General features: G+C 42.0%; 2 protein-coding genes and 1 long non-coding RNA gene across 8 annotated transcripts in view; 2 read left to right on the forward strand and 1 right to left on the reverse strand.

Moving 5' to 3' along the window:
* Positions 1-7,789, forward strand: part of LRTM2 (leucine rich repeats and transmembrane domains 2) — a 30,119-nt gene extending 22,330 nt beyond the window's left edge. For all 3 annotated transcript variants that reach the window (XM_053406536.1, XM_053406535.1, XM_053406537.1), the window contains exons 2-4: positions 451-604; positions 4,024-4,614; positions 7,106-7,789. In XM_053406536.1, the coding sequence (XP_053262511.1) occupies positions 538-604; positions 4,024-4,614; positions 7,106-7,563 (1,116 nt within the window). In that variant the 5' untranslated portion in view covers positions 451-537 and the 3' untranslated portion in view covers positions 7,564-7,789. The remainder of the gene's footprint in view (positions 1-450; positions 605-4,023; positions 4,615-7,105) is intronic.
* Positions 1-24,572, reverse strand: part of CACNA2D4 (calcium voltage-gated channel auxiliary subunit alpha2delta 4) — a 164,864-nt gene that overhangs the window by 62,251 nt on the left and 78,041 nt on the right. For all 3 annotated transcript variants that reach the window (XM_053406533.1, XM_053406532.1, XM_053406531.1), the window contains exon 26: positions 18,497-18,574. In XM_053406533.1, coding sequence (XP_053262508.1) covers positions 18,497-18,574 — 78 coding nt within the window. The remainder of the gene's footprint in view (positions 1-18,496; positions 18,575-24,572) is intronic.
* LOC128422474 (uncharacterized) overlaps positions 13,097-24,572 on the forward strand; it is a 31,626-nt gene continuing 20,150 nt past the window's right edge. For both annotated transcript variants that reach the window (XR_008332508.1, XR_008332509.1), the window contains exon 1: positions 13,097-13,571. This is a non-coding gene — a long non-coding RNA (uncharacterized LOC128422474). The remainder of the gene's footprint in view (positions 13,572-24,572) is intronic.

Here is a 24,572-nt window from a genome sequence, read left to right on the forward strand (position 1 = left end):
ATCCTTGTTCATTATCTAATATTTTCTGATTAAGGTCCATTAAAATGTGGTTTTCTTATATCTATGGGTTGGCAGAGTTCTTTCAGCCTTTTTTCTACACTCCCCTGCCAGCCACCTCATCTCATCTTTTTGGCCTTCCCCTTCACCAGCAGTTGAGAAGCACTTCCAAGATGGCACCATGCCTACTCTGAGCATTCAGATTTCCCAGAAAAATTGCTCCAACTTCCCTACACATACCTAGCAGAATTTTGGAGATGCTTTTCCCTCTGCCAATCCTCAGTGAGCAGATTTTATTTTATTTATTTTTTATTTTAAAAAATTTACTAAAGATGTCTCACCTTGCCTGATAGTAAAGCCAGTTAATTTCAGTGAGGTTTCTCCCAGACCTATATATGATTCTGTTAAACCCCTGATAGCCATGTGCTCTTTTGTTCTGCTTTTACCTTCTAGATTCGTCAGACTGCTGTTCATTCCTGCAAGAAAGTGTGCCAGCCTGGCTGGCAGGCACAAGACACCACAGGGAAAACAGTAACCATCATGCTGTCTCTGAGTGGAGGCTACTGGTGGAGCAACAGGCTTTCCCTGAGATGGAGAAAAACTAGCTGTAAGTACTGCCCAGGTTGTTTGCTAAGCAGGAGGCTGTCCCCTATTTCTCCAGTGAGGGGGAAGGGAGAGTGTTTTTATTTCAATAGTGAGTGTAGTGCTCAGATTTCCCCCCCTACGAATGACAAGAAGTGTAATGCCAAAGGAAGAAGCAACGGTGCTTTCACATGTTGCAGATAATAATAATAAGTGGTTACAGGTTGTGATTTGAACAGGCTTGAGAGTGGTAAAAGAGTGGGTACCAACTTGCTCTTAATACCTGAAGGATGCCCAATATGCAAAGGAACCTTTATCACCTCCCACAGTCAGTCCTGTATATGTTGGTATGACAACAACCCACAAAAGTTAATATTTTTGCCCTCTTAAAAATATAACACCCATTATTTTGCAGTACAGAGAAGGCCAAACACTCACAGGGAAAAATTAATGATGTGAGGACCTGTGATGCACATCTCAAAACCATTTCAGTTCATGACAGTCATGTCATACGTTGACCAGGCTATTCAATTGTCATAGTCACATTGCAAAGGACTATACTTAAATTTTAAGTTGCTCTTTCCTATGTTACAGACCACATTAACTATATTCACAAGCTTTACAAATGTCAAAGTCCAGATGGTGTCATTTGTGAAGCAGCCTATATTGGCCCAATTCCATTAAACTACTCATTGCGGTGATTCTTACAGTATGAGGTTCAAGAAGTTGAGTTAAGTCATACACTAAGGAAAAAAGTGGAAGCAGTGGTATGTTGATGTGTTTCGTGTAATACTTGCATGAACATACCAACATTTCTTTCCCACTAATAGTTTCCAAAAGAGCTCACATTGTTTGTCTTCTCAGTGAACAATCCCTGCTGGGGCATTAGCTCCAGAGTTTAAAAAAATGTGGATATGACAAAGCAGGAACAACAGAAGTTTAAGATAGGCTAACAGCACAAACCTATGCAGACCTACTTAAAAGTCCCATTAAGTTCAGAGGGAACTATTCCTGGATAAGCAAGTATAGGACTTCAGTCTAAGTGTACTCCAGTGGAACCACCAAGCCATCTCTGCAGTGAGTTATGAAGAGAGTTATTTTTGTTAATGAGGATACATGCAGCTAAGCTAGGCAGGGGGTATAGACTCACACCAAAAAGAAAGACAAGGGGTCAGAACACAAGATGCCGGTGATATTTACAGAGGAAATTATTTCCTTTTGCCTAAGAGCCTTGCCTTTGTTATACACCCTTGCTTCCTAGATTGCCATTATAAATTATTTACTCTAAACGCCACTGAGCCCAGACCTAATCTTATATTCTTGGATCATCTTACTACAGTCCTGAACATCTCACAAAGTAACATTACCTTTTCTTGACATAAGATCATACAGTATGCTGAATATTTCACTTAGACTATTGTTTAGTAGTTAATGCTACTTTTCATGAGACAAAAAATTCCTACCTGCTCTGCTGAGCATTCACAGGCACACTGCCTTTTGAGACCTGAGTAACCATACCTGTATCCCTAACTAACCACACCATGACCTTACATTTTTGTCTAGTAGATATTGTTGGAGTTTCCTTCAGGAAGACATGTAACATTGTTGCCCTGCCTCTCTCAGCCATCATTATAGTAGTAGAGTTGTGGTGTAAATAAAAATTCTCAGGAAATTATGCACCCAAATGTCTGGTAGGGGTAGCAGTACTAATGGTGGTTTCCCAGAGGTGCTCAACTAGGGGTTAGAGCAGAAAGGATGGCATTTGCTAAAACAGGCATAGAAGAGTGTCACCTATATAGCCTTACCTGATACATTCTCACCTTTCCCTGTACACAAAGCAGCTAAATGTGCTCTCATCATCACAGATATCACTGTATAATTAATATGGTACTTCAGTCAAGCATCCAAGAAAAGCAAGATCACTTGCACAATTCATGTCACTTTCCCTTCCCTCTTGTTCTTTCAAGCATCATCCTACATCCATAGAATGAGATACTCTGAGTGGAATTAAATACCTCTAGACAGAGAATACCAACTCTGGTGCCAACAGGATCTTTTTTCTGGGTTCATGGCATCCATTGTAACATCTATGCTATTGACCCTGGTCTTTTCTTAGTAGAAAGGCTGCTGTGAGGCCACAGAACACCCCCAATCCTCACCGCCTATTGCTTAACTTTCATTAGGAGAGTTGGGGTAGAAACTTGAATCAGCATGTGCTGGACCTGTATAGATGTCAATTCACTTAACTGAGAGGAAGAAACTTATTAAGAATCCTTCAGATTACAGACTTTGTTTGGAACCTGAAATGGTTCAACAAATACCACATTACTTAATACCAAAGACTGTGTGGGAAACAGGTATAAAATTTGGATTTAGCCCTTGAATTAGGTATCAGTATTCAGGTCCATATGCATATTCATTGGTTTTGGAGTTAACCCAAATCCAAAATGTATGATGTGCTTAGAAAATGAAAGCAGTTTGCAATGCTTTTTTTCAACTGTAGATCAAGGGCTGCTGACTTTGGGAACATTTATTCACCTTTAAGTTATTTAAATCAGGTAAAACCATCTAGTTTCAAGATTCTTTCATTCCACGGAGGGAAGCAGATGGAAGGGCATTTTCTTTGGGGGAACACACCTTTCAAACCTATTGCCTGCTTTACTTCATCCTTTGAGTGCTTTTTTGTTGACCTTCAGAAAATTGTGCAAGGTTTCTCTTTTCAGGCTTCATTATTTAGGTCTTAGATATGTAGCATGGATTTTAGTAGTTCATGTGTAACCAGGGTCTTTGGACACTGGCTGCAAAATGCTAAATACCTTAAAATTTGTACTGGGGTCAAAATCATCTCTGTCCACCACAAATCCTGTTATTAAGAAAACACAATGAATTGATAATTTGCTTTCTAAGTAACAACTTAAAGGTGTCCAATTAAATATTATCAAAACTATTCTGATAATTTAGAAAGAGTTAGCAATTTTCTATTCTAGCTCTGAGTTGTTCTTCCATCACGTTTGGCTTTATTGTATCTATTATATTGAAGTACACTGGAATCAGACAGCAAAGCCCTCTGGGAATATGCTGACCTTTCTCCCCCACCATACTGAAGAATGTTTATTCCTTAGCCCTGCTAGCTCATAAAAGGCTAAAAGGAAGTTCACACTGTGGGAATCCATCTGGCGGTACAAGGATTCATACATGAGGAAGCTCACTTGGTTATCAGTCTAATCACAGACTATTAAGAGAACTGAGACTATTAAGAAGCTATCCTATATAGGGTCATGCCAACTGGGCATCAAGCCACAAGGTAGATTCTTCTCACTAGACATGAGAAGACATTCTGCATCTGGCTGCAAAGGAAGGCAAAAATCTTAAGTGAAACTGTGCATACAGTCTACCAATGATGATGTTTTAATACATGTTCTTTCTCCCTCTTTTCTTTTGCAGTGCTTGCCTGTTGGCTTTCATTCTGTGCAGCAGAGTCCCTCATTGCTTGTCCCTCCCTTTGCAAATGCAACAGCGGTACTCTAGAGGTGGACTGCAGTGGCTTGGGCCTTTCATCCATCCCCTTGGACATTCCTACAAATACCAGGACCTTCCTTTTCCTCAACAACCAACTCAGCATTTTGCCAGAACAAACTTTTTCCAATTTCTCTGCCCTCCAGAGACTGGATCTTTCCAACAACTTCTTAGACCAACTTCCTGAGAACATTTTCAGAGATCTAGTAAACCTCACTGAACTACAGCTGAGGAACAACAGCATCAGGAGCCTGGATAAAGATCTTCTGCAGAACACTGTTCTTCTGCGTCAGCTGGACCTCTCCATCAATGGGCTTGCTCAAATCCCATCAGGCATCTTTGATGACCTGCCCTCTCTCCGTTGGCTTTCCCTTAGGTCAAATCGCCTGCAGAATTTGGACAGGGTGACCTTTGAGCCTTTAGTTAGCCTGCGACAGTTGCAAGTGGGGGACAACCCCTGGGAATGTGACTGCAACCTGAGAGATTTCAAATACTGGATGGAATGGTTCTCTTACAGAGGTAGGTACCACTGAGAGAAGTCCAAATCTCATTATTGAAGGTTATTCACACCTTGTCTTTCCTGGCTATAAAGGGCTGAAAAGGAGCAGCTAGACAGAAAAGAGAGAGAAGTTGGATTGATCAGGCTGACCTAAATACTAATTCTCAGATATGGAGAATGGTCACTATGCATCATAATCCTGTCGTATTATGTTACAAAGTCGCATGTTGTAGTTGGAGTTGCAGGTTATCTTCTCATCCAAATTTCTCTTTGCAAATGCTGACAGTTGTCCAAACTTTCAGAAGAGGATATAATTGAAGGGATCAAGATGAGGAAGGGGTCAAGCCCATCTGATCATTTTGGAGTTTCCGAATTCACTGGCTGCAAATCACTACACTGGGAAAAAGATCAGGGGAGCGTGTAGTTGCTAGAATGCAAAATGAATTACAGAATGCATTCAGATATTTTCCTTGATAAGGCAATTTCACTGGTGCTAAACACCAAACGAATCAGAGGGAAGGTCAGTGGTCGTATTGCGCAGTTTGGATTTTGACCTTAGTACTACCAATTATGTGCAAGATTCCCACAGTGGACTTTGACCTCTGCTCTCTCAATGGGGATTTCACTGTTTCAATAGAGCCAGTGCCCAGGCAACCATAATTTGATATCTAATTCTCCCATCTGGGTGAAAAATGGCTCAGAAGCATATATGTCAATGATGAGGTGTTAATTAACAGTAACCTTTGAGTCAATTAACTGTAGTATGTTGTTATTACTGATGGAAAATGTTAAATATTTCTAACTGCTGAAACACTATAACCTGAGCTAAAAGCAAGAGCTTTAATTGTTGGCTACCCTTTTTGATACAGGCGAGTTCCCCTCTCTCTCTCTCTCTCTCTCTCTCTCTCTCTCTCTTACTAATGTCATTGATTGTTGTTCAAATTCTTTTTCCAATTCACCTTGTGAGTCTGATTTTGGGCCAAGGGCAAGTTAAACATTGTTATAAAGTGTTAGTAGACAGAAAAAAGCAGCAGCAATGCATAGGACATTCTTCTTACATTGTGTTGAAACAGAAAGCAATAAAGGGCTAAAGGTAGCAGGATCTCTTAGGGTAGCAATCAATATCTGTTTTGCTGATGGATACAGAGGACTCTTGTTTAGCCACACATTATTTAGGCGACTCTAATCTACTAGAAGTTGCAGCCTATGAAAGCTTCTGAGTTTCATGGACAAAATCTCAGTGACATCAGTTATGCACTACCAACACTGCTGGTGGTTATAAGGTTGTGGAAAAAGAATAGCTAAGCTGGTGTTTTTCAGCATAATCCACAAAGACAATTATCCCCATAACTTGAGACTGTCTTGCGTCTCACACTTGTCACCTAGAAAAATGTTTCCAAACAGAATGTTCTTTGTGTAACACATTTCTTGACTCAAAATGGCCAAATGCTTAGTTAAAGAAGGGGTGTGCGTGTGGCTTTGTTGATGGCATCTGTCTGTCTAAAGAGACAATGGAATGAGCCCCTGGGGGTGAAGTCAAACTGCTGCACTAGCAGCACCTAAGTGACCTTCCTGGGGTGCAAGCTTAGGCAGTGTGTATGGAGGTACTGGGCCTCACTGATGTGGTCCAAAGGAGAGCAGAGCACCAACTTGGCTGCAGGAGATGTCAGAAGAAGAAGAAGAGAAGAGTTTGGATTTGATATCCCGCCTTTCACTCCCTTTAAGGAGTCTCAAAGCGGCTAACATTCTCCTTTCCCTTCCTCCCCCACAACAAACACTCTGTGAGGTGAGTGGGGCTGAGAGACTTCAAAGAAGTGTGACTGGCCCAAGGTCACCCAGCAGCTGCATGTGGAGGAGCGGAGACGTGAACCCAGTTCCCCAGATTGCGAGACTACCGCTCTTAACCACTACACCACGCTGGCTCTCAGAGGTGTACAAGGTGCCATCCAACCATTTTAGGAATTCCACACTGGATTTGTAGGGTTTACTCTTTAGCTTTTTCTTCTCCCGAAGATATCCCACAAGGCAGCAGAGGCTTAGGATCACAGTTTTACTTCTAGATGGGCTATCTTCCTGGGTTGATGAGTTCCCATCTGCCCCTCACTTCCCTCTACAGCACATACAGAAACTGCCTTCTTGATCATTGGTTCCACTATTGGTCTCATCCGCTTCGGAGTCTGTCTTTGCATGCAGGGGGAGTCCCTAACTCACCAAGGCTTTGAAATCCATCAGCTACCCCCACTTGGGGTGTTAGGGGAGGGGTACTACCATCATGCTCCTTCTGGGGTAGTTTGTCCACCTTTGGTCTCCAACCTGCACTCAGCTCTCACCTGCAGCTCCTAGAAACTCTCAGCATATGACAGAAGCTAAACCCCGGGAAGAGGGAACGATCCCTGTGTATTTAAGTGCTCAGCCACAGCAGCTGCATTGAAATGAATTATTGGTCTGAGCATGATGTGATCTGATACCAAAATAAGGTACTGAATGTGCTTCTTTTTTCTTATGGCACAGGAGGAAAGATAGACCAACTGGCATGTACACTGCCTAAGGAGCTACGGGGGAAAGATATGCGCATGGTGCCCATGGAGATGTTTAACTACTGTTCCCAGCTGGAGGATGAGAACAGCTCTACTGTACTGGACAATATTGGTCCTCCTTGCAGTAAGGGAGCCCCGACTGCTCCCAAGCCTAAAACAACAACTCCTGAAGCAGAAGAGGATCCCAGTGTGGGTTGCCCCCAGAAACAAAGATACCGGCCTGTCAGTGTGCGCCGAGCCATTGGCACAGTCATCATAGCTGGGGTGGTTTGTGGCATCGTGTGTATTATGATGGTAGTGGCAGCAGCATATGGCTGTATCTATGCATCTCTCATGGCTAAGTACCATCGGGAGCTGAAGAAGAGGCAGCCATTAATGGGTGACACAGAAGGTGAACATGAGGAACAAAAGCAGATTTCCTCTGTGGCATGAATACCTTATTGGAAATTAGTGGCAGAGGAGAACAGGATATGAGAGGCCTATGGCTTGGGCCTTTCCACATCTTCCAAGACATACAGATGGACTGTGCTGCTGTTCCATTCATCCAATTAGTAAAACATGCTTCTGGGTTCAGAACACCTGGCTCTGGGTTCAAGTCCCTCTCACTTGCCTCTGTCCTCATGTACTTCCAAGTGAATAAACTGTAGTCAGACCTCAAGTGCTTATCATTTTTCCTCTTTGCACAAGACTCCCCACAGATGCTCATTTATGGGGAAGTTCAACCAACCCAGCACTATCTTGCCTCTGCTTCAGTTCCTGACTCCTTCAGAAACTCCCATACCACCACAGAATCTTTTACCAACAAAACAAGCAGCCAAAGGCACTAAGACAACTCCTGTGAAAGTGTCTAAACGTCACAGGTTGGGTCACTGATATTACTGCATGACAATCTACTCCTTCCCATTAGCTGTATATTCAGAAAAACCCAGTTCACAGCCAGCCCAGAACTGATGAAAGGCCTGTAACTGAGTGCACAATATCCACAGGGAATTTGACTTTCCTGTTTTTAACATTACAAAGGAATTAATATCCTTTTACATAAAAAATACGCATTGCGTATACTCACTCTGTTGTGTAGTCTAGTCTACACAACAAAGGGTGCAGACAAATAAAAATATTAACATAGGCTGATCACCCACATATATACACAGACTTATTCATATACACACCTCTTTCCTTTGCATACCATCTGTAGATTACTATTTGTAGAGCGCTATAAAGTGTGCCAGCCACTGCCTGATATGGATGATAATTTATGATCCCTGCAATGAAGGACATTAAAAAGTATTTGAAGAAGAAGCAAAGGTGAAATAAAGGAAGGATGGGTCGTGACTATTAAAACGAGAGTTACTTTGGGAAGGCTAATGTGTATCCTCCAAAAGGGAAAACATTTTTTCTGGGATATTAGAGAATTAATCTGAAAGGCTCTTATAGTCTTTGTGGCAGAAGTGGGTCTCTGGAAGGGATTTAAGAGGAGAACAGCCTTTCTGATCTCCTTAGAAAGAGTATTTTGAGGACTTGGGTAGTGGTGGGGAGGAGTATGGAAGTGGTTTTATGGAAACAATACACACTGTAGGTCATAACCAGAATCATTAATGTGACTATATGCAATGTAACACAGTGTGGGTCAGATGGGGAGAATTGGACAAAATGATTTAGAGCCATGAATAAGACATCAAGGAGTATCAGTGTAAAATGTAGAGAGAGGAGATGCTGTTCAGGGTCAATGTTGGTCAGCTCTTCATGCAAACACTCTACTGATATAGGCATGTATGAATGACGCTGGTGCATATGTAAGCAGCCATGCAAGAGTCCTACTCAAAAACAGGGAGAGTAGCATTAATATTCTCTGCAGCATCCATGCATATAATACACACATACATTCAAGGAACACACAGATGCATACATGGGCACAAGCACATACATGTGCACATACACACTGAACACACATGAATTCTTATGCAGGGTATCCTTCCCAAGCTCAAAGCATATTACATTAGCCTCATTTCTTTTCAAACTGATGGCAGGGAGGAGGGAACCAACATAAGGACTCATTTTATATCACTGAAAGTGGGATAAAGTGCTGTCTCCAGGGGAGAGCACATATTGCCATGGTAACCTGCTCTAGCCCGTCACAGCGGGTATTCCTGGGATAGGAAGATGACACGAGAGGTCGTGCAGCCGCAGTTTTTGTGGATACTGTGATCCTTGCAGTCATGAAAAAAAATTGGCAGCTGGCCCAGATTCCAAGGTATCTCTCTAGCAACTCAGGAGCAGAGCCCAACAATCACCTTAGTTGGGCATGGAGCAGGTCTTCAGAATTCTTCCTTCTTTTGTCGTATTCTTATGCCTTTCAATGAGCTCAAGTTCTTACTTTAACTGTTGCTGCTGGTTTGAGTAGAAGCAATGCTTACTTTCCTTTAATTCATCCCTAAATCTCCTGTCAGCAAACAAGAACACTGTGAAGGACTCAAGATTACATCTTGGGAGAAGTAATTCAACCCTCTACCATCCTATTAGCAAAGAACTACCACATCCCAAAAGAGGGAATAACCTTCAGACAGAGAGGCGTGGCAGGAAAAAAATTCTCATGGAACATTAGAGAGGAGACAGTGGAAAATGAGATTCATTCATTTATTAAATTTGTATCTCCTACCTTTCCTCTCAAAGGAGCCCAGGGCAGCAAACATCAAAATGGTAAAACAACACAATTTCAAGTGGTATCCAAACGGTGAATATAGCTATGGCATCTAATTTTAAGATCTGTGCAGAAGGTCAGCATCAAGGTAAGAGGCAAATTCCAAGAATGGAGGATAGACTCTTTCTCTCATTACGTACCATGTATGTATTGTGGTCCCTCAAAGTGTGCAACTCCAATTCCGCTTTATCCCAGAATGATGGGCAAAACTAGGCTACTAAAGACTCTAGCTAATGTATGTATGTATGCCTGTATTGCTCCTACTGCATATATACCCAACAAACTAGCACTGGCACTCTGCCTGCTAGATATACAATTTCAACCTTACTGTCTCTATAATCTTCCCAAAGGAACGTACCTCTGTAACATACATACTGGACAGCACAATTATACTTGAAATTGGATTTTTGTCAGAGCTGTATATTTATAGATCTCTATTTTACTTCTAAGAAATAATTATGACATGATTGCACAGAACAAATGATGTGTGCATGTGTGTTTAGAGGATGAGAAGAATTGAGGAGCGCAAATTAGGTGTGGGGGGGAATCCCCTTCCTCTTCCATTCCCTATTCTCACCTTTGGCAGGTTTCCCTTTGTTGCCAATTACATTTTCTGTTTTCCATGTTGTGAGTTTAATTACAACTTTAAACTTTATTCCAATTTATCATTTGATATGGCATAGGGTTGGCCCTGATACTTCCACATTTAGAAATCCACATCTGAAAAGGGGAAGTAAGTGAAGGGACAAAGTAAGCGTTTGTTGAGAAAAGTAAGGGTGTTGGATGGATAATGTTGGTCCCAAAGACACTGGAGTACTTGGGTAGTAAAATGGGCTGTTGAGAATGCAATAAGCCAATATAGGAAGTGTCCTCTTTCAAGCTACTGGGAAACTGTGCCTTCAGCTGTAATCAGAAGGTCTGGAATGATCTTGTTACATCATTTAGAATTCTTGAACTAGGGTTGAGGAAACTCTATGAAGTCTCAGAAAATATGCAAAATGTCGTGCATCCCAACATCTTCCATTCATATAAAACCACAATATATACCTGTTGAAAACACAGAGATTTAGACCATCTGATTCTTATATGGCTGCTACAAGTATATACTCTGGCTGTGGGCAGTATAAATAATCAAAAGAAGAAAGGGTTTGGATCTACCAATTTCATAATACTTATTCCATTTGAAAAAGAGGTTCACTTGTATAACATTTCAGAACTGCTGTTCAAGTGAACTGAGAAGATGAATATCTTAGCAATAGGGCCCTTCAGCAGAATCAGTATACTCTTTCTACTGGTTAGAGATCAGCATGCATACCTGTACTAAACTACCTATGTATAAGACCAAAATACTATCAGAAGTATATGCATGTGTAACTGTTATGCTGAGATTATTCGGGAGTTTAGCGATATGCCATCAGTGTTAAAATTTGTATATACAAGACCACAGGGCACTTCACAAATGGCACAAATAATGCCTATTAATGTGCCACTTGAAAACTCTCTTACTATAGGATCTAACATAGGGAATAGCCCTAATACTCCATAACTTTCAAACTATCCAGCTATTAATTTTAATAACCAGACTGATGTTTGTTTCTCTGTAGGTATGAGTAGGCCTGGTTTTGAAAACACATGCCAAAGTGCCACCACTGAAAATGAAGCAGCATAGCTCTCCTGTGGGCTTGACTGGTGCTGATCAAAACAGATTGGAAGATAATTAGAAATGAGAAAGGGATGCAGTGCAAACATTCATAATGCATGCACCTGTTAACATCACTGCAGAAATCCAGCATACAAGAGGTTTAAGTAAAAATTTCTACATCACTTGTGAAAACTCCCTTAGTATGCTCCAGGCTATTAGGTGCAGCCAGCAGCTGACAGCTAAGGAGAGACTACCCTTTAAAAAAAATGTTGGCAAAAAGCCATAATGAAGGACAACCTAATTCCTTTAGTAAAGGTGGATTTGGACAAGACTGTGCTTTCCTGTGCTGGTAGGTCAATACAGCAACCAAGGAAAGTTTAGCTCCTGGTACAGTCACACTATCCCAAGAAAACAAGAGGTAGGCACAGTTCCTCGGGGTGGGGGTCTTGAAAGGAGGACAGATGGCACATACAATCCTTTTTTTCTGTTAGAATTTAAGGGAGAACCAGTTTTTAAAAAGCAGCTGAAGGTATATTATATTTCTGGCTTGTTGTTTTAGAAGAATAATAAAGAATGTATTTTCCTATGCAACTCATGCCTTACGTTTGGTTTGTGGAAATAACCTACTGCTCTGCAAATTTTCTGCAAGAATGAATGAGTGCAAGAGATTCTCTAACATAAAGGGGAAATACTCAAATACACAAAGAAACAGAAGGGACCAGAAGTGAAGCTAAGGCAATTGTTTAATTTGGGTTGGATCACACTTCTACGAATCTTGCACCAAGGGGAGTTGCCAGGTTAGTTTGCTGGAGCAACAACAAAATTCTTGTGGCATTTAAAAGACTAACAAATGCATTGTGGCATATGTTTTCACTAAGTTCATTTTATGAGATATATGATTATCCTCAGTTGGCAGACAAACTCATCAAGCATGAATGCGTGTGTACACACACACACACACACACACACACACACACCCTAACTAATGATAAACATGCCTATGATGAAGCAGACTCTACTCCATGAAAGCTCACACAATAAAAGTCTTTAAAGTGCCACAAAACTCTTACGCTATGCAACTTTTACAGCTCCTTGGATCTGCATCCCCGTCAACTGGTGAACTGTGCATGCACTAGCTGGCTTGTACTCCAGAATTCTTCAGACCTACTCAAGCTGCATCCAAGCAAGATCCTGTTATGCACTGACCATGTGCTGGGGGCAAGGAACTAACTCACCAGGAAATGCTCATACAGTAGCAAAACAGGGTGCCACATGGCCTCTGCAGCAGAAACTGTGCAGGCTAGCCCATAAAAACCTATCCTTGCTCCTGGACGTTTAATACCTTACAAGCTCTCTTCATACCTCTTACAACCTTAGATTGGTAAGAAACGCATACACAGACTGTATCCACTGCCCCTGACTGGCTAGGGAGCACTGTGCAAATTATGCTTTCACACCTCTCCCTTCCAGCATGCGATATTGCTCCTTTCCCCTCCTTTTTTTTTGGTCTCTTTCATCATCATAATCTCTCTCTCTTGCCTCTCCATGAGCAGCTGCTCTTCAGATATTCCTTTCTCTGATCTTCTCAACTGTCACTTCTCAACTGTCATAGACGATCCCAAGCCCCCACATTCCATCTGCCTTCTAACAAGGTAGCTCTCCTCCACAAGCAGGGGCTTTTCTCTGGCCATTCTTTCTCTTGACACAAATCCAGGTCATCTGAGAAGGAGAGGCACAGCGGAGCCTTTGCGCCAGATCCAAATTTAGATGCCGGTTTGGCTCTAAATGACTTAGCCTTTAAGGGTATTGTAAGCCAAGGGTGTGATGTAAATGAAGAAAACTACGTGTATTTGATGAGGAATTGAAAATATGTTCCTTCAGACACACGCTCCCTAATGTGAAGAACTTGAATCGTTTCCAGAACTTTGTGGAAGTAGTACATAAACCCTACCAGGAGGGTGCTTGGCACAGGACAGCTCTACTTTGCTCTCCATTTCATTGCATGTCAGACTGTACAGGCTGCTGAAGCCTTTGCCAGCAGGAATGAAGACATATAGAAGCCAGAAAGAGCAATTCAGCTCAATTTCCAAAAGGAGGAAAGTAAGGGCTGTACACTCTCTTTCCATTTCCCTATCAGTCTGCTGTCATTTCCCTATCTTCTGACCATAACTCTGTGGGGAGGGGCTATGTCCCATGTTCAGTCATTGGCATTTCTAGTTAAAAGGCTCTTGGGTAACTGGTGATGGAAATTCATATTGTGAGGAGTACACTTCCCAGCTCCCACTGAAGTCAGCAGTTTTTACATTATGCAATGGTATCGTAAGATAGCATGGGTTGGGTTTTTGAGTGGAAATGAGGAGAGGGTTTCAAAGAGGGAACAGAACTAATAACTATGCCCAGGGCTCACTTGCACTACCATGATTCACATTTCAATACAAATCACTGCAAAATTATTCCGCTATTGTAGTAGTTTGTGCAGTTATTAGAATCCAGAAAGCCAGATATGCCCATCACAAAGGCGCAAAGGGAAAAGCTATAAACTGACTGCAAATTAGATCCACAGATCATGCAATTTCCAAGGCAATGCACAAAACCCCTAGTATCCAGATGCTTATGTAAGAACTCTACATCCATGATTTTTTGAAAATGTTAGGCGTGAATGTGACCAACAGCTATATCATGCAGATACACTAATCAGAGAGAATACATGAATTTGTTACTTTGAACCTGTCTCAGAGACATAATACAAATCTGAATACACCTAATCTCTGGATATGGTCTTCCAAGTGCTTGACAACCCTCCTGTTTTTGTACTCCCAGGCAAGCAGCGAAAACAGGTCTTCGCAGTCCCTGGTGTGCTCTTGGGCTTTATTCAGTGCAGGGATTTACAAGTTGTAGACACTTGGCCCTGGCACAGGGCATACTTTTATCTTTAAACCAGATTAGGACAGGACAGTGATTCAAACAGAACTCCTTCAAACAGAGGACTGTCATCTGTAGATTGCCCTCTACAAAAGATTGCCCTCTGTAAAACAAGACACATACATGGTCACTCTATTTCTGAATACCAGAAATACTACTAATACTGCTTTTGGGGTAAGATGCTTGAGAGGGTGATGGCAGTCCAGTTGCAGACACTCTTGGAAGAAACTGATTATCTTGACCCATTTCATTTTGGGTTCAGGCTCAGTTTGGGACAGAATCTGTCTTGGTCACCCTGATAGGGGTCTTTATTCAGGAGAGGGACAGAGGGGAAGTGTGACCCTGTTGCTTTTTCTTGATCTCTCAGATGTTTTTGATACTATTGAGCACAATATTCTCCTGGGTAGCTGCACCGGGCTCTGCCTAACATGGGGGGAGCCGTATGTGTGGTGGTTACCCAGATCTATGCCCTCAAACATGCCAGGAGCCCAATATGTTCACAATTCCACCAAGAATTCATAGTTGTGTCAACTTATGCTACTGAAGTGGGCTCCCTTCACAGAGGAACTATGCACACACATGTGTACACACATTTCAGTAGGGTTGGAGCCATGCATGAGTTAATACCAGTGAAAAGAAGGAGAGGAAATTAAAAGTGAAAAGTTGAAAGCCTAGCACATGACTCTTCCTCTATCACATCTGTGAATCCTGGAGCGTGAGAATAATTGTCTGAAATGAGTCAGACCAAAGGCACAAGGAAACAGTTGCTATAGCAACCCCCCTCGCTGCTCTAATTCTGCGTAGAATTAAAACGTTATCAAATTATTTAGGAGAAAAGGGGGGCAGCTCAAAATCTATGGGCACCCCTCTCAAAATGTCCTGCGGTGTTGTGAGCCTCCTCTAGGACAAAGCCACGGGCTCTTTTCCCTTCAAGCACAACAGCAGAAGTAATGCAAAGACAAACCAGTAAGGAGAGCATTGGATAGATAACTCTGAGCTCAACAGCGTCAGCTGTATGAGAGATTAAACCAACTCCTCGGCTGCAATTTCAAATCTGGAATGGGATTCAAGCCAGCAGATTGGAGATGTGGAATATTTCCTTGGGAAATCCACAAGTATCAGCAAGGCATTTCCAGTAAAACTCTCACACTGGCACAACCCCATCCCAGATGAGCTCAAAGCACAGGAATGAGGCACAGCATAGAAACTCTAAAACAGCATATTCCTCCTTTAATGAACTCCTACTTAGGCTTTTCCCTATATGGTGGGATAAACAAACCAACATAATGTGTTTGTGTTTAACTTTGTGTTTAAAAGGAAATTATTGTGAAACTTCTAATACAGCTTTCTGTATAAATATCTGTGCTTAAGCTTGAACTACCACAGCTACCTACAATGCCTCCACGTCTACTTTCCCAACAGTTAACTTAAATGGAGGGAACAGAAACGGTAAAGCCAAAAGGCTGCTCAGCACCTGGTCTTTGCTGGAATTCAGCCCTGTTGTCGTGTATTTGCAGTTAGTTAACCTAACTATCCCACAAGGCTATGTCTGCACGAATGGCTCCCAATGGAGAATGTAGTGAGAAGAAGGGTTGCAACAAGCCCTTTAAATTGGGACCAGTGGATTTTCTGCACTTGTGCCAAATGCACAGAACCTGCACAATGGCTTGTGAATATGAAGCAGGCCTTCTGACTTTTTCTTCCGTTCTGTACCTCTTTGTGCTGTGTCACAAGCTACTTTGAAACATTGTCAGGTACTGTGCAAGGGAAAATAAGCCAGAAACTCCTCTGTGTGCATGTAGCTCACGAGACTGATGGTTGTCTTCAACTTATTGAGTGATTAAAAAAGACCCTTTGATGCAAACAGAGAGGTGGTTTGGGGAACAGCAAAATACAGTGCGTTAGAACTCCTTTGTATTGGGAAGGGCAGATCCATCTATGAAGTACTTTGGAGTTTTAAGCCATGGCATGCAGATCATGGTCCTATACGAAGCAGCAACCAAAATCAACTATTTAAAGTACACGGACACATACACAAACTGGAGTTTGTTCATGTTTGGAATTATGATTAGATTCCAAGCAAATAACTCACTTGAGGAGAAGGTCACACAATAAGAGAGACATCATATATACACAGACCAGGGAGACAGCAGAACTCCCGCACAGATTCCAGCAGTTTCACTGGGACTTTAAATCTGTCAACAGCTGCAATGTAACTACAGCAGTTTCTCCCTAGTGAAGCATAATGCCTCAGGTTATTGACTCACATGAGAGAACAGTCAGTAACGTTATCTAGAGTGGGGTTAGGAATTCCTCATATTATACAGATTTATGCTTGTCATATGTAGAGAGCTGATTTAGCCAGCGAGAGACTCTAGACTTATACCTCTGGAGACAAAATAGCCCCAATTAAACCATAATTAATAATTATGTCTTAGTTAATGTTTGCTCAGTGATCAAAAGCTGTTAGGTACATTACAGTAGCAAATAGGCTTCCTAATTCACTGGGAAAGATATGGTTTAGACTGCAGAAGCTCCCTTCATGTGGTTTCCACCTAAAAAAGGCCACAGCCTAAACTGAGCTAGCAGTACAGAAAAACACTCAGTATTCAGGAACATACAGAGGCAAAGATGACATATTTGTCTTTTATATTCTGTCCAGAACATAACCAGAAGCAAATATTTTGCTGCTTATTGCTAATAAAAAATTGATATTTAATGCTCTGCCCCTTCTTGACCACCCTGATCCTTAAGCTTCTATATCTGGTTCTAGCCCACTTTTTACATGGTCCTAAGCAAAGTGTAAGATTTCTCCAGAGGTCTCTGTTCACATCCTTTGGCTTCCTTCTTCCCTCAACTCCATGCTTCTGTTCTTACAAAGAAATGCATCTAAGGCTGCATTAGTATCATGAGTTCACATATGCTCATAATGCAACTCCCTTCTTTGAATGCTACAAATACAAAACAAACCAGCAAAACATATGACCGATTGTTCATTTGACTTTTAGCAATTTTCTGAAATGTCACTATCAGCCAATACCTTTTCCTCCAGCCACCTCGCAGCACTCACTCTCCATTCTCTCCAAAACACCTGTCTCTCCACACAATTCTCTCCTGAACTCACCACTCACTGCTACCCTTACAAAACCTCAGACATCAGTTAAACCACTTCAAGGACATGAAGAAGTTACATGAATGCCCCCAAACTACACATTGTACATCCTTAAAAGACTAAGCCATCACAGATTTACAAGCATTGAGAGCTTTTAACATGACTAAGCTGAACAGTCTTAGGTTTCAATTTTTGTTCTGAAAACTGCCCATTTGATAAGGTGTGGAGATCATTCATGGAAAACCCAATTGCCATTTGTTCAGATTGAGTGGTAAACAGTGGGTTTTCCAAGGGAAAGCAGAGAGCCTATCTATCTACCTACTTACCTACCTAGTGCTATTTTTCTAGAAAAATAGGTGCCAGAACTCACCATGAACACCTCCCTTGTTGTCTTACAATGGCAATGGAGGCCACCTGAGAGGTGCCAGACCTGAGTTCCAGAGAGTTCCAGCTGAAAAAAAACCCTGATTCTATCTATCTATCTATCTATCTATCTATCTATCTATCATCTACACACTGCTTGAACACAGACCTAAAAATCTCAGACCTGTGCCTAGAAAGTGTGACATGAAAGGAAGTGTGGGTGAGCCCGGAACCTTTAACTGAAAAAGCAAACAGGTGAGGCTTTAGAGGCTGCTTCCCAGTCCTTCTGCCACAGAATTGTACAGCTTCCCCAGGTATGCCCCTTTAGGGCATTTGCAGGAACTCTATAGTCCTGAAAATTAGCAGACTTTTTTGGTGAGTGGGCATGTGCAGAAAAAGTGGCAAGAAACAGATATGATGTTTTGCCAAACACAAAAATGACAATAACTCTATACATGTGACTTTGTCTAAGGCCTAGTTTTAAATAGACGGATTTCAGACAATAAATTCTGTGACAAGTGATGGGTCACCTACCAGTTTGCAAAAGAGACAATTTCATACTAAATGAAGTGTTTCCCTATCCTTAACCTCGACCCTATGCCTCAAGTGTATTGAAACAAGTTCCTACCTGCAGCAATTGCCGTCTTCCCACCTACAGTCACAGCCACAGAAGTGCTCACAGTTACCGCCTCAGGCAGACCTCCTTCTGTCAAGACATAAATGAAGCAAATTTAGTACCTGACCCTGTATCCCTAAGGAAGAGGGTCTCAGAACTGACACTCACAAATCAAGCACAAAACTGCAGTACAGAGAAGGCTGAGGTTTAATCTACACAAACAGCAGAAACCTGTGTCAAGACTCCAGGCTGCAGGTGGAGATTCACCTGAGTGATTGCTCCTTCAAAGATTAAAAAGTCCCTACACATGTCTAAGATGTCACAGAGACATCTCCATAATGTGTGTGTGTGTTTATTAACTCAAAATACTTATAGGCTGACTTTCCAGGCAACTGTGGCTTGCAACAATAAAAATGGCAAAATATCGACAGTACAACCATAAAGCCATCAGATCCGTCCCAAGAAAACAGCCAATAAAAATACTGAACCAGCAAATTAAAACACTTTCCACAGCAATAAAAAAATAAATTAATCCAGGTGTAGAAATGTTTTTCATGAGGAAGCATTCATTCATGTTTGCCCATCCTTGTAATCTGAAATGGTACAGCCGAGATACAGCTTTAATACTACAGCCGCTGTTTGTCTGAACTGAGTCTCTTAAAATCCTCAGAAGCTGCTCTGTGCATTACTGATCAAGAAATAACAAGACCTCGTCACCCTTAATTAGTATAACAGGATTGCTTAGTTTTCAAAAATAGGGAGCTACAATCATATCTGAATTTTTCAAACCAATAAAGATTCCAAACAGCATGTTAAAGAAGGATGTGAAGAACTGGGAATGTGCTCCCATTCAGAAAGTAGCATAGAGAAGATTCTCTGTGATAGCAACTAAAACATCTGTTTCCACATTTATATACAGTGAACTGTCAAATTGCCTATGGAAGTTTATAAGCAAAAGGCATCATGAATCGCTTGATATATTCATCCTATTTCCTGCTATGGGACCCCAAATATCCTCAGCAGGAAACTATGGACAGTGTGAACTATGTTCCTAATGAAATTTCACAGTCATAAATACCACAGGCTTTAGCGGAGAGGGATGTCTATAGGCCCAAGTGGTTGCTAGGGACAACCATGGAATGTTCATTCAAGTGGCTGCCGCTCCTAGCAAATGCAGTTAAGGCCTGTAGACTTCTGGTAGTAGCAGGTACATTTCTATGATATGCATGACCCATGAGCAGCCCTGCCACCAAATGATTCCATGTGAATGTCTTGCCTTGTTACAAAAAAGGACTGCTGCAATTGTGGCATGTGGCATACATGTGGTATGCATGCAGTGTGGCATACATGTGGTATGCATGCAGTGTGGTATGCATGCAGTGCATACATGTGGTATGCATACATGTGGTATGCATGCAGTTCTGATTCACTCACACTACTTCCTACAGGCAAATACAAGCAAGCTGGAGGTTGTTCACATTGACGTATTACCCTGGCAGGGCTACATGCATGAGCTAACCCAGTAAGACAACTTAAAATGCTCCATAGTTTCTCCTGTCACACTGACAAAATGTTAATTAGTCAAGATTTCAGTCCATTTATTCAGTGGTTAGATTAATTCAGCCTGGAATAAAAATGTTAGTTAATATTCAGTTTATCAACAGAGCGTCAGGCGTTTTTGATATTTGAAATATGTGTGACCTACCAAAGGAGCAGATAGGATTAACTGGCCCTGTAAGGGGTGATGGCTGAATTCTGAAAGAACTGTTTTGACAGCCCTAAAGGTCATTTAATTTTGGATTAATCCAATATTTTAAAGGAATTTATGGTCTCTCATTTGGGACAGGTGTTGCACAGCCACTTTTATCACAAAAGAAGACTACCACGCCAGTGAAATACTGGTACCCCAGAAGGTAATCACCGCATTGTTGCATGCCACCACAATCCCTGAGCATTGTGAAATTGCAGGAGTTCCAGGTGTTTACCCAGGGTTCAGTTTCCTCAGAATGAGAGTCAGTGGAGACCGCGGTATCTTTAGGATTTATTATTTATTTACACATATATACAACTTGAGCCTACACTGGAGAGGCTCACAGCATTAACATCAAGCATGTCTCTTCTTCACAGGCTTCAGCCTGCAGCCTGCTTATTGCTCAGCTCTCACACACCCCTCTGACAATTGTCCTTCCAACCAACTGCCAGGTGAAGTAGAGGGGCTCATCCATTTGTTCTCTGGCACAGAGCCACTTCATTTGTTACCTTAATGGCCCATACTTAAGGGGCCATCACCTTGCCAAAAAGCTGGCCTGGCTATTCCAGCAATTGATTCCTTGCTGGATCCAAGAATTAGAAGGGGACTCAGGCATAAAGTCTAACCCCCTGTGCCCCAAAATCACAATAGTAGATTAGAACCTATTCTCTCAAAGAACAGATAGAGTGGACAACCTAATACTAGACAGTACTGTTTCACATGGTGTCTTCACAGGCAAACTTGTTTACATTTCTTTGTGCTTTACAACTGTTCCATTTTCTGTGTTAACAGGGACATTCTGAAGGTCAGGATTTCTGGTCACATCACACACAAACACGTTTTTATTCCTTCACAGTATATTGCCTTACGGAATGTTCTGCCCCAACATAAGGGTTTTCCTTTCTCTTCCCCCACAGTTCCAGAACTTGTCATTTGCTTTTTATTCTTGGCTCCATCACCAGTGCCCAATGTGTCCTGAACATGACTTTGCAGCTTCATTCATTTTTAGCCTCAAGTCTTTGTGCAGATTGAAACAAACAACAAAAAACCTACAACAACCCTGAAATTAAGTTGATTTGTGGAAGGGCATTGCACAGACCTAAGGGAGCACTTGTTCAATTCAAGGACTCTCCTTCTGGATAGCATTCATATGCCTCAACCATTATCCTTGTGGCATTCAAAAATCCTCTCTCTCACACTCATACACTTCAGTGTGTTTTGGGGACAGACAAAGGACACCAAAACCCTCCAGCAGAATGCCACGTGACTTCCTGCAGTGTTATACGTATAGATACAGCACAAACCCTAAGGAAATGAGAGCTTTTAGTTCACTTGCTGGACACAGCACTAATTCCAACTTCTGACCTTACCTTTTGCATGTTACAGCTCCGGGGGGAAATGATCTAATAAGAATAGCATGACATTCTCCCTCCCCACAGGCATATGCATTCTAATATCATGTTCATTACCACATGGAGCAGGAGACAAATGTACTCCTGCAACCTCAAAAACCAGCTTGTCCCTGACACACAGTCTGGAAAGAGATTGAAGTGGTTTGAAGGAGTCCACAGATGTCTATGTGACATCTGAAGGCAGCCCTGTTTTGGGAAGCTTTTAATCCCCCCCCCCGGGTATTTTTGTTGGAAGCCACCCAAAGTGGCTGGGGCAACCCAGTCAGATGGGCGGGATATAAGAAATAAATTATTAGTAGCATTAGCATTAGTATTATTAGTGTTCATACATGTTTCTTTTATCCTAATGCAAATTCTAGTCAAGCATGTCCGGCAGCTTGAACTGAAAAAACATAAAAAGCCCTGCAAAATTTGTTTACTAAGGTGAAATTCGGATATGCTACACACCCGCTTCTACGGCCTCGGTCCTGTATACCTGAAGGAGCGTCTCCACCCCCATCGTTCAGCCCGGACACTGAGATCCAGCGCCGAGGGCCTTCTGGCGGTTCCCTCATTGCGAGAAGTGAGGCTACAGGGAACCAGACAGAGGGCCTTCTCGGTAGTGGCGCCCGCCCTGTGGAACGCCCTCCCATCAGATGTCAAAGAGATAAATAATTACCTGACATTCAGAAGACATCTTAAGGCAGCCCTGTTCAGGGAAGTTTTTAATATGTAACGCTGTACTGTTTTTAACACTGATTGGGAGCCGCCCAGAGTGGCTGGGGAAACTCAGCCAGATGGGCGGGGTATAAATAATAAATTATTATTATTATTATTATACCCACAACTTCCTCTTGCTTCTCATCAACCCACTCCCACATGGGTTTAATTTCTACATCTAGTTATTAACATTAAAAGGTGTCCTATGCACTTATTTCCAAATCATCTGGGGAGGCATTTGCATAAATTGGCCTTTGTATAGGGTTGGGAGATCCTGTGGTCAATATTATGAAATGGGCCCAGAGACTAGTCATACCTACACTGATTTTAAGTTCTGCTAAAGAATGAGTGTGTGAGAGAGATTTTGGACAGCCCCAAATATCTGTCACCCAAGGTCAAAGCACACCTGCATGAGTTCATTAAACATTTGGTTTGTGTATAAAGTAGGGTCAGTACTGTATCACTAAATGGAGCACATAGTGAAACCCCATCTCCCACCCCACCTTACTTACTAACTGTAACTTAGGGTGGGGAACCTATTTCAGCCTGAGGGCCACATGCCTTTGTGGACAACATTCTGAGGGCTACATGCCAGTGGTGGGCAAGGGTAAGAGGCAAAAGAGCTAGGAGAAACCAATGTAAATTTTATGTCTGCAATGTAAGTTAATTTCAATACACACACACCTTTCTGTATCCTCCATCCGGACAGGCCAGAGACATTATAAGGATTCAAGGGCACATTCCAGACAGGCAAAAAGACAGGGTGCAATGAAAGGTGCAGCCTAGGAAGAGGGGGTTCAAACAAGAGCCAGATGGAGATGTCACAAGGATTGCATGTGCCTCATGTCTGATGTTCCCCACCCCTGTCCTAACTTACCTCAGAAGCGAGCCAGCTGATGAAAAGTGTTCAAGTAGCAAAGTATGGGGAAGTGGGCAGATTTTGTTCCCCTTCCCCATTATATTCAGCTTTATAATGAAACCAGCAAGCAAATAAATATATCTGGTTTGTCCCTCAATTCCACTACAGAAAATGTGAGCAGAGCCTCTGTCGTTTATTGCCATTTCAAGGAAATCAAAGCTGTTACCCTGAAGTACTTTTTCTGTGGCAAAGTTTAAGCTAAAAACTAAGTAGGTTTGAGGTAGCAGCAATGCTGAAAACAGATACCAGGTGCTGTGGGGATTTAATTACGCTATGGCATCACCTGAGATCTTATAAGGGCTTTGAGAATGTCAGGGAGTAAGAAAACATGAGGTCAGCAACTGCTAAAGCAGGGGGTAAAGAACCTATGTTGGACTTCAACTCCCATAAGCCCCAGGCAACATAACCAATAGTCAGGGATGATGGGAGCTGTGGTCTAACAACATCTTGAGGCCCACAGTTTAGCCACTTTAAAGGCGCAAGAGCCACAAAAGCCAAAGCAAGGCTTCTGGTGGCCAGATAATAAGGCTTCCTGGAAAGAGTGGAGTAAAGGTAAGTGTGGATAAGCCCTTGGGGAAGGGAACAGATGAAACAGCAGAGATAAAAGGCATAGAAGTTGAAGGAAAAATAGAGAGAGGAGGCCCAAGTGCAAACATTGTTCATGAGGAAACCTTCATTTCCAGGTCCTGGTCCCTTGCAAAAGAGCTACCCAAAATAACACGTTAGAACAAGGGAACATTAATTTTTGGAGGTGTTTATATCATATGGAGTGTGTGGTGGGAATAAAAGTGCCTCCTCCCATTCTGGTTATATATTCTTTCTCTTAAATCATAGCTGGGGTAAACAGAGTTGGCAAATGTTTGATTTAAAAATTACCAGTCTGGAAATGCTGGTAAGAGCCAGGCTAGGACTTGCAACACATAGAGTGAAAGCTGGCATCATTAGTATGCCCATTATACAACATTAATACAGCTAATCAGTGGAACCTGATTATGATCAGGGGCTAGAAGAGCCTGACAGATCAAGGGTGGAGCCTGACAGGAACTGGGTTGGGTCAACAGGAAATAATATTTAAAAAACAAGGAAACAAGCAAACATTGTCTAGCCTTCTATTGTTTATTAGTATTTCTGCCCCAAGGCTTCCAGAGCAGAGCTTTACTAATTGCAGCAGTTCTATAAAGGATAGCTGACAGATATAGGAAGCGCAAAGGGGAAAACAAGGAAGGAGGGAAGGGCTGAGCTTCTTTATCTCCATTTCACTCACCACCACATTCACATCCTGGTTCACATTCTTTTTCCCAGTCTTGT

The sequence above is a fragment of the Podarcis raffonei genome, chromosome 10, assembly GCF_027172205.1.
Source record: "Podarcis raffonei isolate rPodRaf1 chromosome 10, rPodRaf1.pri, whole genome shotgun sequence".
Classification (NCBI taxonomy): Eukaryota; Metazoa; Chordata; class Lepidosauria; order Squamata; family Lacertidae; genus Podarcis; species Podarcis raffonei.